The sequence below is a fragment of the Maniola jurtina genome, chromosome 3 (genome assembly GCF_905333055.1).
Source record: "Maniola jurtina chromosome 3, ilManJurt1.1, whole genome shotgun sequence".
Taxonomy (NCBI): domain Eukaryota; kingdom Metazoa; phylum Arthropoda; class Insecta; order Lepidoptera; family Nymphalidae; genus Maniola; species Maniola jurtina.
Genome location: NC_060031.1, coordinates 12,531,039 through 12,545,202, shown reverse-complemented (window position 1 = coordinate 12,545,202; position 14,164 = coordinate 12,531,039). Strand labels below are relative to the sequence as shown.

The 14,164-nt window shown below is 43.0% G+C and overlaps 1 protein-coding gene across 3 annotated transcripts in view; it reads right to left on the bottom strand.

The window, feature by feature from the left end:
• Positions 1–133: 133 nt before the first annotated feature.
• Positions 134–14,164, bottom strand: part of LOC123880932 (titin-like) — a 128,651-nt gene continuing 114,620 nt past the window's right edge. Inside the window, exons 9-16 of one of the 3 annotated variants that reach the window (XM_045929352.1) lie at positions 11,872–12,107; positions 9,281–9,444; positions 8,064–8,300; positions 7,115–7,288; positions 5,175–6,627; positions 3,167–4,661; positions 2,426–2,540; positions 134–1,761 (exon numbers count right to left, since the gene is read on the bottom strand). In XM_045929352.1, coding sequence (XP_045785308.1) covers positions 1,612–1,761; positions 2,426–2,540; positions 3,167–4,661; positions 5,175–6,627; positions 7,115–7,288; positions 8,064–8,300; positions 9,281–9,444; positions 11,872–12,107 — 4,024 coding nt within the window. In that variant the 3' untranslated portion in view covers positions 134–1,611. Of the gene's footprint in view, positions 1,762–2,425; positions 2,541–3,166; positions 6,628–7,114; positions 7,289–8,063; positions 8,301–9,280; positions 9,445–11,871; positions 12,108–14,164 lie in introns of all 3 variants that reach the window. The other 2 variants (XM_045929350.1, XM_045929351.1) reach the window with 2 other exon arrangements.

Below are 14,164 nucleotides of genomic sequence, written 5' to 3'. Positions count from 1 at the left end.
ATATTTAAGTTAAACATTGACAATTAAATGTAGATAATAAGTAAACATTTTTTTTAACTTTTATCATCATTATTATTTATCACTATCATAAGTCATAAGTTTAAAACCTCAAAAAATAAAATAAAACAATGTCTCAGTCGTTCTTCACATTTTTTATTTAAATAATACGGTTATACAAAGAAAATAAATTAAAAGCCGGATTTATTAAAATCAATCATTCGTTGGTAATATAAAAATTCTCATAATAGTGGATAATAATTCGGGCGCGTCGGTGCGCGTTACTGCGCATCTACACGCACGTAGTCGCGCGCAGCGACGCGCTCGCTCTCCGCAACGTACTCTTATCTAAAAGCTGATGTCTATAATATAAAAATGGGAGACGCCTCCCGCACCTAACGACTAGCCGCTACGAGCGACTTTAAGGCTGAGATTTATAGAGCATACTTCGACTTTACCCAGACTTATGACAGAGCTAAAACGAGACGGATTTATACATCAAACACATACATCTGTCTCGTTTTAACACAAAGTCTAAGCAATGTTAAAGTACGCTCTATAGATCTCAACCTAAGGCCTGCTCCTACGCTGATGTCGGTCTCGTGTACGATAACAGGTTGCCAACACTGTGACGCTGGCAAAGCGAATTGTACGCGCGACCGACATCAGCGTAGAAAGTAGTCAAGCCTAAATATTGATCACACACTACATACGCAATCGCGCAATGCATTTTTCAATATGTAGACAAAATACACGCAGCAAGCTGAATCTCACTTTCAAAAATGTTCTTGTGACGTCATTCGAAATTGTACGCGTGTGCAATCGACGTAATGATGACGTCATTCGAATTTTCCGTACTGAAAGATGTGTTGCGTTTGCGTGTGCGTAATGTTTGATCACCTTAACGGGCGTATACCGAAACGTCTCTTAACACTGGAGAGGTTTTTAAATATTAACGACTGTTTTTTGACATTTGCTGTAAGGACGCAATGCCAGAAATCAGACACTTAATAGTTACCATGCTTGATGCTATCAAGTATTAAGAGAAGATTCATTACTTAGCCATAAAGACCAACGTACACTCTTCGAATTCGTACGTACATTTCTTCATTCTAGTATGTTCGCCATTTTTTCTTTAAACAGGATTTAATTGTTCAAGACCTTGAGAAAACACTATGGTTTAAAATAATAAATAGACGCTGATTAAAAAGATGTAATTAAAGTTGATGGCATACGACGAGACAAAAGAAGCCGTACGCAGGTTATTCTTCAGTACTGAAAAATATCAATGATAGTAATAACACTGAGTCAGCCGATCAGTTTAACTGGACCTTTACTGACGGAAATAGAGGTAAAGCGCGTTCGCTGACTTCATTCTAATTTTTAGTACTGACAAACTAATGATATTCACGATGGGATACTCTGATGTGTGCTGACAATAAAGTCCACTAATAAAACGTGTTGTGTCGGTTTTTTGCGCATTATGCTATCAAATTGTGAAGGTATAAAACGTACGTCAAAATTCGACGCGTGTGCGCGAGCCGTAAAACTATGATACACTTATAGAAAATCACAAAATTGAAGCGGAAAATAATAGGAATCGTGTGATGGCGCCTACGCGATGACGTCGGGCAGCGCGTCGGCGGGCGGGCTGGGCGGCGCCTTGCACGCCTCGGGCGCGCCGTTCGTGAGCGCCGCTTCAGTGTCCTTCTTGTTGTCTTGCCTCTTGGTTACCGCTTTTGTGCCTTTGATGCCAACTGGGGCCTGCAAATAAAACATGCATTACTAGTGGTTTATCATCATCATAATCTGCTCTAACAATGAGAAAGATTTGGCCATAGTCTGCCACGCTGGCCAAATGCGGATTGGCAGACTTCACACACCTACGAGAACATTATTGAGAACTCCAAGGCATGTAGGTTTCCTCGTGAGGTTTTTCTTCACCGTTAAAGCAAGTGATATTTAATTACTTAAAAGGCACTTGACTCCAAAAAGTTACGAGGTGCGTGTCTGGAATCGAACCCCCGACCTCCGATTAGGAGGCAAACATCTAACTACTAGGCTATCACAGCTTCATATCCTGGTAAACTTCTTTATATACCAATTTTTTTTTAAATACGAACTAAATAAATTGATTGAAAGGGCTGGAAGCACTAAACAAACACCTTCTCGTTTCGACATACAGTCCTCTGTGCAGGGCCGGCTAGGAGGTAGATGAAACACCGACGCACGTGCTAAGGTGCACGAGCGTGGTGGACGCTACTTGAGATCCCCAGCTTCGCTCCGGGAAGCCCTCGGCAACCTAGGTGGTCTGCTCGGCTTCTGGAGCGAGCTTGGATGGCTGGAGTGACTCCAGCGGCGACAGGAACTGCACGCACAATAGACGAAAATGTTTAAGTGCTGGAACCTGCCCAGATAGAAGACTGACCTTGTTGGGGGCGGTCCTCGGCGGCGCGGCCTTGGCGGTGATGCGCTTGTTGGCGAGGTCCTTGCTCTGCTTGTCCAGAGGCGCGCGCGACGCCGGCTTCGGCGCCGTGGGTCTGCCGCCATAATACAACATTATATACTTCGTTACGTGCACTGTACAATCTTATTTACAACAGTAACTTTTAGGGTTCCGTACCTCGAAGGGGAAAAAAGGAATTCATATATGATGATCAATTCACTGTTTGTTTGTCAAGACCCGTCAAGACCTATAGGGAAGAATCAAAACCTATAGGGAACTTCTCGTTGACTTAGAATCATAAAATTTGGCAGGTGGTACTAAGGTGGTACTGAACCCTGTGTGTACGAGTCCGACTCGCACTTGACCGGTTTTTGACCGCAACACATACAGTACTCGGCAAGACAGATCGCACATCAGAAAGGATGATCGGCAGATTCAGTTTCGTAGAACGTCGTCTCTGTCATTGAGACTGACAAGTCAGCGACAAAAGATCATGTAGGTATGATCAACAACGACGCATCAAGCTTTCTAAAGTTCAATCCTTCTTGAAACAAATTGTAGTCAACATTGTCACCACAAACTCAAATAATTTATTCAAAGTAGGTACTATTGTACACTTTTTGACTGTCAATTGTTCGTTTTGTAAGATCTGTAAGAATTATTTACGCAAACTTAAAACTCAAGCTACGAGCCACAAAATTGGTAGTAAGCTGTAGTACTGACCTGGGAGGCGCGGGGCGCGCGGCCCCGGCTCGCGTTATGGGCGCGGGCTTGGCGCTCGTCTTCACATCTCCATTCGTCAAAGGCTGCGGCGGCCCTGGAGCCTTAGCTTTGGGCAGGCTTGCTGTCTTCTCGGCTGAGACACCTCGAAGCATACCATCACATAATGCGGTCCTCATCGTCTTCGGTGCCGTGGTCGTAGTCTTGGGCGCTGCGGTCGTCTTGGGTGGTGCGCCCGCCATCTTGGTTGATATGGTCGTCGCCTTGAGTGTTGCGGTCATCGGTTTAGATGGTGCTGTGGCGGGTTTCGTCGCGGGGGCCTTGGGGGCCGACCGAGTGATGGGCGCGGGCCGCGGAGCCGCAGTCGTGCGCGGGACGGGCGCCGCGGCGGCGCGGGGCGCAGGTTTCGCGGCGGTTTTACCGGGAAGGGTGGCCGACTTAGTGGACGCGGTTGTCGGCTTGGCGGACGCGGCTGTCGGCTTGGCGGACGCGGCCGTGGGCTTGGCGGGCGAGGGGGCAGACTTGACCGGCGACGCGGCTGGCTTGGAGGCGGCGCGCGGCGCGGCCGGCGACGCCTTGGCGCTTGCGGAGCGCGCGGCGGGCGCGCGGGGGGCCGGCGAGCGCGCCGCGGTCGTAGCGGAGGCGACGCGTTTGGCCGATGTCGGCGTTCGCGCGGCGGTCGACTTCGGCGTAGCCTTCGAGTCGGTTTTCGCGGCCGGCGTCGTGGACGCCTTCTTGGGGGAACTCGGTTTGGCGGCCTTCGCGGTGATCGCGGCGGCGGCGGCGGCGGTGGCGGCGGCGGCGGTGGCGGCGACGGCGACGGCGGCCGCGATGGGCGCGTCGCCGACGGCGGGCGTGGGCGGCGGCGTGGCACCAGGCCGCACGACGTCCTCGTGCTGGATCTCGCTAGTGACGGGCACGCATATTTCTTGCGCCCTCGATTCGGGAATGCCGATGTCTATGTCTGTGACTAGTTCGTTGCGCGGTCGTTCTTCGGGCACGATGTCGGGTGTCGAGGTAGTCATTTCGGCTAATTGTTCAGATTTTACTTCCGACTCCTGTGGAGGCACGACCTCTGAAACGGATTCAACTAAAGGAGCGGAAGGCGCAACGGGCGCGGGCTCGTCTGCAAGTGCGACGGGCTCCGCGAGTTTTGTCGGCTCGGGGGTTGCGATGGTATCTACGGGCGCTGGCGAAAAGCTTTCGAGTCGCTCAGACAAAGTTTCAGTAGCTACCGATTCGACAGGCAACGGTGAATCTCTGAGGGGCTCGCATACAGGTGATTCAATATGTCTATTAATAGGTGACTGTGCTTGAAGTTGTGCTTCAACAGGCAGTGGAGATGCACTGTAAGACCGGCAGGGCTGTTCGGGCACACTTTTTTCAACTGATTCTTGTACAAATGCAGAAAACTCTTGTTGTTCTCTTGAGAAAGTTTCCTCGAAGTTTTGTTCTACAGGAAGGGGCGATCTATGGATTCGTTCTTCAATGTTGTCAACTGGAAGAGGAGATTCTCGTTGTATATCATCTGGGACAGATATTTCTTGTTCAAATTCCAGTATTTGTTGTGAATTTAATTGTGCTTCAATTTGTGATTCTATTTGTGGCTCAATTTGCGATTCAGTGATTAATACTTGTTCATTAATGGTAGTTTCAATAGGTAAAGGTGATTCAGATAAGAATGTGTCTTTAGTTTGTGACGTTTCCCTGAGAAGCGATGAATCAGCGAGATGTGCATCATCTGGTAAGGGTGACTCAGAAGGTAGGGGTGATTCCCGTGGTAGGGGAATCTCGGCCGGTACCGGAGGCTCGAGATCGTCTTGTGCGGGTAATTTTGACTCTGGTTCTGGAGATTGTAAGGGTAATGGTGACTGTGCTGGTGCAATAGACTCTGAAACCTCTAACTCTGTGGGAAGAGGAGAGTTTGCGAGAGGTGAAGTAGTTGGTTCCGGTGCATTGAGATGTGCAACCGAACTGGGGACTGGTGATTCAGTGGGTAAGGGAGACTCACTGGGCACTGGTGACTCATGGGGCAGCTGTAACTGTTGGGGCAGTGGCGACTCACTGGGCTCTGGCGACTCATGGAGCAACTGTGACTCTTGAGGCAGTGGCGACTCACTGGGCTCTGGCGACTCATGGGGCAACTGTGACTCTTGGGGCAGTGGCGACTCACTGGGCAACTGTGTTTCTTGGGGCAGTGGAGATTCTCGAAGCACAGACAAATCTTCTTGGGGCAATGGTGAACTTTCTGGTAATGAAGTGTCTTGGGGCAGTGGGGACTCCCTCAATAAAGATTCTTGTGGAGCAGGCGAATCACGTAAGGGAGAATCACGCGGCAATAGAGACTCATTCGGCAGCAAAGTCTCGCTCGGCGCAGGGGACTGTATTGGGGAATCGCCTGGCATCTGTGATACAGGCGCTTGTAATTGTTCTACCTCTTGTTCAGTTTCTAATCTTATTTCAGTATCTATATCGAATTCTGACGAGTCTTTAATATTATCATGGGTCATATTATCTTGTTTATTCTCAGCGTCAAATTCATCGAAATTTCTAAACTCGGGTTCTTTATGAACATCCACTACGACGTTTTCGTGATCCATCTCTGGAGAGTTGGAGAACTGTTCAATTAGTTTTTCTTCTAAGTCCGGCGTGGTTTCAGATTCTGTAATTTCATTAGTGATTTCATTTTCAATAATATCTAGTTGTTCAACATGATCGCTTGTCTCAGAAATGTCAATGTGATCTGAATGAGCTAGCTCATCTTTGACTTCACCAGCTAATTCAGCTTGGACTTCTTCTGAAGGCGATTCTTCAAGTTTACTCTCCATTTCGATGTCCTGTGAGGTCTCGTCCTGTGGTGTGATGGCTCGCGCATCTCTTTCACTCTCTGAAGGTTCCAGTAAGTCTTCATTCGTAAATCCTAATTCCGAACTTTTGCCATCAGGTATTTCTGGTATTTGTTCGAAAAGAAGCTTGTGTGATTCAGGCGTATCTGTTTGAACAACTGATTCCTGTATGTTGCATTCAAACTCAGTGTTGGAATAGTTTTGTATATTGTTTGTGCTGTTGACATTGAAGTCCATGAAATTATCTAAGTTGGTAATATTGTTTGCTAGGGTATCAGACTGTTCATCAAACCTCATTCTATCATTATTTGGTTCCTGGCCATCTTCTAAATTGAACAAGTCTGATTTCTCACTAGGGCATACGTTTTCTTTGTCATCACGGTCACTTTGATGTCCTCCATTTGGTTGCATGTCCTCATCGTCACTGTCAGGTAGAGGTTGAACTGCATTGAGATCAACGCTCGGTTCCAGTTTACCAAAGCGTTCACATGTATCATCATCCTTTTCCTGGTAGAAGCTCATACTCATTGGATCCCTTTCTTTGTTTTTAAGTCTTTCAAAGAATTCGTCATCAACGTCAGTGTTGAAAGGATTTGTTTCAGTGTGTGCAGGAAACACCTGAAATATTAATTGGTTTTTAAATTTTAATATCTATAACTTTACAATTTAAAATAAGATCTGCACCTGCCTACGCAACTTAGCTCAAGAATTGCTCAAACATTTGCATATTGCTGTAAAAAGATTATTCTTATTAGGCTTTGAGTTTTGTACACTTTTTTTTTTTGATTTCATGTCTTGTGGAGTAGTGCTCGACAAATCAGTCATGACTGATGATGTTGAAACAATTTTCCTGCAAAGGCATTTATTTGTAATAGGTACTATTATGGTGATAAATTAATTAAGTAAACTTAAAACTAAAGCTACGAAGGTTCCAAGCGCGCCATGGTCTGAGATGAGCCCATAACAAACTCAGCCGGCTATTCTCTTTATCACCATTTCACAATATCACATAACACTTAATAGAACTATCAAAATTATCAAATCAACTCATCCCCAAGCTTTCTAATAATTTATTTTACCTTTACATTGTAGGAGTAATACCAACCTGAATATTACAAAAATCTGTTGTGTCCTTCTGTATTCTTTCAAAGTCTTGTATGAGATTGTTGTCTTTGACCTTCTCTTTTTCAATTCCTACATTGAAGCCAAACCCTAAGCTCTCCATTTCATCCTTGTCATTCCCATTCAAATGTTCTGTCACACCTTCCATTGATATATTCTGAAATTATCAAAGCATATTTTTTGTCATCTTATAATATAATAAAAATTAATGTTTTTCTATATATTATGTTTGTTTGTAATATTATGTGTTCGCATATTTCATCTGGTTGAGTTGAAACTTTGTGTAATTGTTATTGGGACTTGCGGTAAATTTCTCACGGTACAATTACAAAAGGTGACGCGCGAGTTGCATTACTTAGTGTTGGATACAAAGAAGTGTTGATAAATTCATAATAATTTGACTAAAATAGAAATTACTTTCTATTCATATTTTCACAACTTATATAATATGTTATTAGAGTGGTACACAATTCTTTTTAATACAGCATAATAATATATTTTGACTTTTACTATGAAACAGCTGACTTTAATAGAATAGAAATGTTTTTTATATAAATAATCTTTTACAAGTCCATTCAAGTGAATCTAACACAGGTTCAGAACACCTTTCCTACTAAGAACCTTAAGAAGTTCTTAGACACTCATAAAAAGGGCTATTTCTTTGATGGATAAAATGATTGAACCAGATCAAAATGATGGTGAAATAAATGTTTATTAAATAAATATATCTTTGAGTAGTTTTAGTTTGGATGTCACCACTCGACTAAAATATACTAAAATTAACACTGAGGTATTTATTTTGATTCCTATCCTTAATTTGATTTGATTATCAGAAACCAATGACTTCATATAAAAACCAAAAACATACCATGTCAAGAACACGTTGAAATGAAGTCATCAATTCAAAGAAAGCTAAGTGATATCAAACTCACATGATGCCCATTAAGTTGGTCACAGTTATCTAAGTCCTGTAACTCAGCTGGTCGTACCACAGCTTCAGTCTTGAACTGGTTTGCATCTGGCAGCTCAATGTCATCCATGGGCATGGGTTTCCTTGGAGACTCTGCCAGTAGCACGTCGGAGCCGCCCACCCCGCCGGGTACAAATACCGGCGCGTCAGGGTTGAGAGGTGAACTGTTCATGTCTACTGAACTACTTTCCCAGGCAGACTAAAAGGAAAATTTTTGATTAGTTGTTGTTACTTATCTGCATTTAGTCAGTAATATTTCAGCCAATAATATTAAGTCAACATTTATAGTTGTATATTTAAATTGTTTATTAAGTACGTAGTTGCATAGAAATTTAAATAAATGCATATTATTTTCTTTCTCTCTTCTCTATATGGGACTGCGCAGACAACATACTATTATATCAACAAGCTTGACCTTTATCACTAATACCTAACATTATAACAGAGTAAGTAACAGATAGTACTCTAACTAGTGATTATTTTGCCTAGTTTTAAATATATTCATATGAAAAACATTTACATTCCAAGCCACCAGCTGCCAATGAATATAAAAACTGTCCCATTCTCAAGTACACAATGGAATAGCAAAGCATAGCTATTTGTAGACCACATTATCAATACACATTTCTTGGAAACCATGAATGTAACTCACACTTTGAATTGTAATCAAGGATTCTTTCTACTTTGCTGCATAAACAATCAGTAAGTATATTGTGAGTTAAAAAATACTTTAAGTACCTATGTTTAAGTACTCCTAAGTACTCTTTGAATATGTTGTTTATCTATGATTAATTTACACTTTATGACAAAGGAAAGGGCCACAGAGTATAACAAATTAAGTAAAACAACTATTTTAACAACCAACCTTTGATAATATCATATTATCAAAGGTCTCATATATTATAGGTATCATCATATTTTTTTTTGTTGGCCGAACATAGGTATGAACTCTTTTTGTTGTTGGTCTAACAGCTAACTAGTATTAAGAACTTCTTGTCTTCAATTCAAAATATTGCATTACAATTATTGAATTCACCAAGTTTTAGTTGAATTCAAGGCAAAACTCCTTGCTAACATACAAAGTTGTTAGTAATGTTTGCAGCAGGCGTATAATCGCATAACTAGGTGTTTAAAATTTGAATAGGATTAAGTTGTTACTGAAATGTATAGTAAACTAACATTATCTTGACCGGGTGTCTCTGAGCGTGGCGGCTCGTCGTTCTCCTCACTGGGGATCTGTTCCCGTTCACCCTCGCCTTTGAAGTAATTCCACTCGTCTTCGGACTCCTCGCCACTCTCCGCTACATTATCCGCCAAGTTGCCGTCGACGTGGCTCGATTCCACTGCACAACACAAAAATAACACATTTACAATACTCTTTCGACGTTCCGAACGCGTAGTTTCACACCAGGTGATCACACGATCATCCCTTAGCCCTTCGCACTATCAACAGGTGACACACCCTGCCAAAAAAACAGACGCTATGTCGATCATATGTTTCAATATAATAGGGAGTCACTGCGTTTATCTTCGATAAGACAATGTCACCGGCGACGAAGCCGCGTGCTACCGGCTATATTTTTACCGGTCGCTTTTCAAACTCGCGAAAACTTCGCGGACGCCATTTCGAGAACGGCTAGCGGAGGCCGGAGACACGCCCGTGTATCGAGACATATCCGGGTAAAAATATGCAAGTCGAGCAGCGGCCTTTGCGGGAATCCTTCGCAGGCCAAAGCAGGGATGCGCCACAGTACGAACGATCTATTTCCAGAACACCGCTCCGCATGAATCAACACAGAAATAACCTTTCACTAACTATTTGGAATGTTAAAAATATAGAAAACATTCTCGTCACGTACCGCTAACGGTAATTTCACTGCACAGATTTTAATCAGTAATCACCACCGAAATAAAATTCACGGTGTAAAAATATAGACAAAAAGCCGTTCACAATAGTGCAAATGTCGATAGAGAGCGGAACAGAGCCCACGAGCGTTCGGCGTGCGACTGATCGGTGCGGGACGGGGGCGCCGCGACGGGCGCGAGGCGAGGGCACACGACGGGCGGAACCGGCGCGCCGCCCGGCCGGCCGCGGCGCCCGGTGTCCCGACTCCCGTGCCCGACACCCGGAGTCGGACCCCGGTAGCGTAGGGAACACACTACGTTCAGGGATTCAGTTTTCTTTAAATCTCATATTAATACATATTTTGTTCTTGATATTAATTTAGAATAATTGATAGTCTTGATTTTCTAGCTAGGTTGAAAGATAAAGTTAATTGACCTTCTCCGGTCTACTTTCCCGCAGTTAATTTGTGTACTCGAAACGAAGAATGAGAGAACGGACATTACAAAATATCAATTAGATAATAATACATCAGTTAATTAGGGATTAACTTAATAATTAACTGAACTTTGAGGAGACCCCTATGGCTCAGTGGTTAGGAACTAGTTTTTGATCAGCGTACGTATTACTTGTTAAAAGAGGGTCAATATAATAAAAATTAGGTAGGTAGGTACCTATTTATTCAATTTAGGTATAAAGCTATTTCTAATTAAAACACTAGTGGAAAACCTAACAGTTCATTAAAACCGTGACGCAAGTACCTAGATACAGGCCACCGCACCTACACCACCCACTGTAACTTAACCAGTTTAAACAGAAGCAAATTGTTTCTAAGTAATTAATAGGTGCGAAATGCGAATCATAACCACACCTTTTAACGACGAATATCAATTTTATTTAATTAATAACCTAACCTACTTACCTATCAGTGTCGATCTTTAATTAGCTAAATATCGAACAATTAACAGTCAAACTTTACCACGGCAGCCACAGCATAATTTCGGATATTGACGCCTTTCCACTTTTCTTTCTTGTCAAACTCGAGACTTAGACTCGCATAGACTATAATAACTTAGTATCTACCGGGGCCTCCCACTCGAGCTTATTTATTTTGCCGTTACCTCCTTTGGCTCCCTTTGCAGTCCCAAAACATGTCATCTCCTTCGGCATTTTTCCTACCATTCACTCAGCGTATGTAAAAGTTGCAACTTGTCAGGGCCTATCACTCAAAGCTTACCGGCATTTGCAGACGGCGTCGGAGGTGCAGGCTCGCCTCTCGATTACGTATTGTCATCTACATCCAGGCCGGCATCTATCACAATCTCCGGCATAAGTTCATCACTGTCGCTGTTAGAAACACCATTGTGGCCTCCTTTATCGCAGTTTCTGCCTTCCAAGTTCCGTCTCGACTATCGTCGGTATGACAACTTTTTATGCTAATCACAGCATAGTGTAATGTTTTAGTACTTGAAACTTACCGGCTATGCAGGCGGCGTTGGAGGTGCAGGCTCGTCTCTCAGTTCGGCGTCGTCATCTACATCGAGGTCGGCATCTACCGCAGTCTGCGGCCTCAGTTCAACACTGTCGCTTTAAGAAACACTGTTGTCGCCACCTTCGGCACCGTCCCAACCACTCAGATTGAAACATCCAGGGTTCGGCAAGAAGTCATTTCTCAATGGGCTATAGCGCTATAAGAAAACTTACCGACGTGTGCAGGCGGCGTGGGAGGTGCAGGCTCGTCTCTCGATTCAGCGTCGTCATTTACATCGGCATCTACCGCAGTCCCGGCCCCAGGTCTTCACTGTCGCTGTCAGACACGCCATTGTCGCCCCCTTCGGCATTGTCTTAACCACTCAGATTGAAACTCCTGCCGGGCTTCGGCAAGAAGTCACTTCTGATTGGGCTATAGCGCTTCAAGAAAACTTACCGGCATGTGCAGGCGGCGTGGGAGGTGCAGGCTCGTCTCTCAATTCGGCGTCGTCATCTACATCTAGGTCGGCATCTACCGCAGTCTCCGGCCCCAGGTCTTCACTGTCGCTGTCAGACACGCCGTTGTCGCCCCCTTCGGCGCAGTCGCCGCCTCCCGTCTCGGCGACCACGGTTTTGCAGGCTTCATCCTTCAAGACGAACGGTGGCACGTTCGTCACCCGCGCGTTGTCCAGCCTGTGTTATTACAGCCATATTGTTTATGTAATTTTTACAAGCTTTTTTAAGTTTACTACAAACTACCTACTACCATTACTACCAATGTGAGTTAATCATTACTTCAAATAGTTCTAGATAGAGGTTGCACATTTTATTCTTTTTAGGGTTCCTTAGCTCAAAAAGAAAAAAATAACCCCTTATAGAATCACTTCGTTGTCTGTCTGTCTGTCGTGTCTGTCAAGAAAACCTATGGGGTGCCTACTTCCCGTTCATCTATAATCGTGAAAATAACTATTACATAAATAAAGGAAAAATCCGAATACCATGTGAAATTCGTGGTTACGAAAAAATAATTTAGTTTACTAAAGCGGTACCTATTCAAGTTTTTTCAATTGCTGCCAATGACATCATTGATAAAGTCATATTCAAATCATTCAAGCCATATAAAGTTAATAAGGAAAGTCACATAATACTTTCATTTTTATGGCTTATCTTGAGAAAAGATAGTTAAAAGCATGTCAAGGCTAGCGTCTACTAGATATGTAAATATGTTTCCATTTAAGCAAAATTACCCGTCTCAAAGATTACTCATCGATACCGGTTGGTAAAAGCATATAATGAAGGTATACAGTAGAATCTGATGAAGGTATTCCACATTTAAAACAGACACGTGACTGACTGATAGGCAATGCTCAATCTAAATCAGAGAACATAGATAAATCCAGCAAATCTTCCTTGAGGGGAAATATTCCTACACACTAACTATATGGACTCAAAATCCTTCAATAGGTACCTACACTATTCAAGGATTTTGAGTCCATTCTATGAATTCCAACGAAATCTTTAAGAAACATAAATCCATACGAACGAAATTGCGGGTAGAGACCAGAGGCGGCTCGTGAAAATTTTTCATGGGTGTTCACAAAAAAAAAAATAGCAAATGTCTTACCTTCTACCTTACTTACTCACTTTGCTAGGTCGCTTCTTTACTTTGATTGATTGATGCGCTAAAATAATAGTTTAAACTCTAAATCAGTTGATGATTTAGAGTTCCTGTTTCAATCCATACCTACAGGCTCACCACCACCGCCGAGAGCCGGGGGTGGAAGATCCAAGCACAATCACACAAGACACGGGGCACGGGAAACAAAATAATTTGTTAGAGTATCTTTACAACCACAACACCACAGTGTATTAAATTTTAATAATTTTAATTGTTCAGATTTAAAAACACGTGTGTAGCTCTTATTTGTCACGTTACATTTTTGTGTTAATTCAAATGCAGGCCGTGGTGGCCACCAGCTCATGTGCCTTTAGTTCGAAACGATTCTCTAAAGTCTATTTACTTTTTTTTCATAAAAAAACACATAATATTGTTCTATTTTAACAATAAACAACTCAAATAACGCACATGTTTTTTTTTAAATTATTAAATGCCTTAAATGCTATCTAATTATAATCCGCTTTCGCGCGCAAAGTGACTATGAGGTCAGAGGTGATACGACGCCGGCGACGAATCAGTTTCACGAATGTTTGTTTACATAGAATCGGCAACGTCGCATTTTTGACCACTCTGCTTGACATGATCCCTGAGGATTGTTTTTAATTTCTAAGCTACGAACTCTACGAGCTGGCAACGTAGCGCGGAGCGGCGCACCATATTTAGCTAATTTCTCATACAAAATCTTTTGTTTCACGTGTCGGAGCTTGCCGAGGCTTCCCTTTCGCACTCCTTGAGTTCGGTACTGGCGGTTGTATGGAGATTTGTTTCATAGGAGCGATATTGCTAGCGCTCCCACTCAGCTGTAGTCAGTGCAAACACAAGTTTACCTTTAGTTAAATGCGTACTAATTATTTATAGTAAGTATATTAGGTAGGGATGTGAAATAATGTGTCACGATAACCAACTAAGTACAAAATATAATAAATAATATTGATTTAAAACATATTTTTCTATAATTTTTGTGGGGGTGCACTGCACCAGCGCACCTTAAGACGAGCCGCCTGTGGTAGAGACTATGTAGTATGCTGTCAGATTTAAATGATTGAAGATTTGAATGTCACATATAGATGAA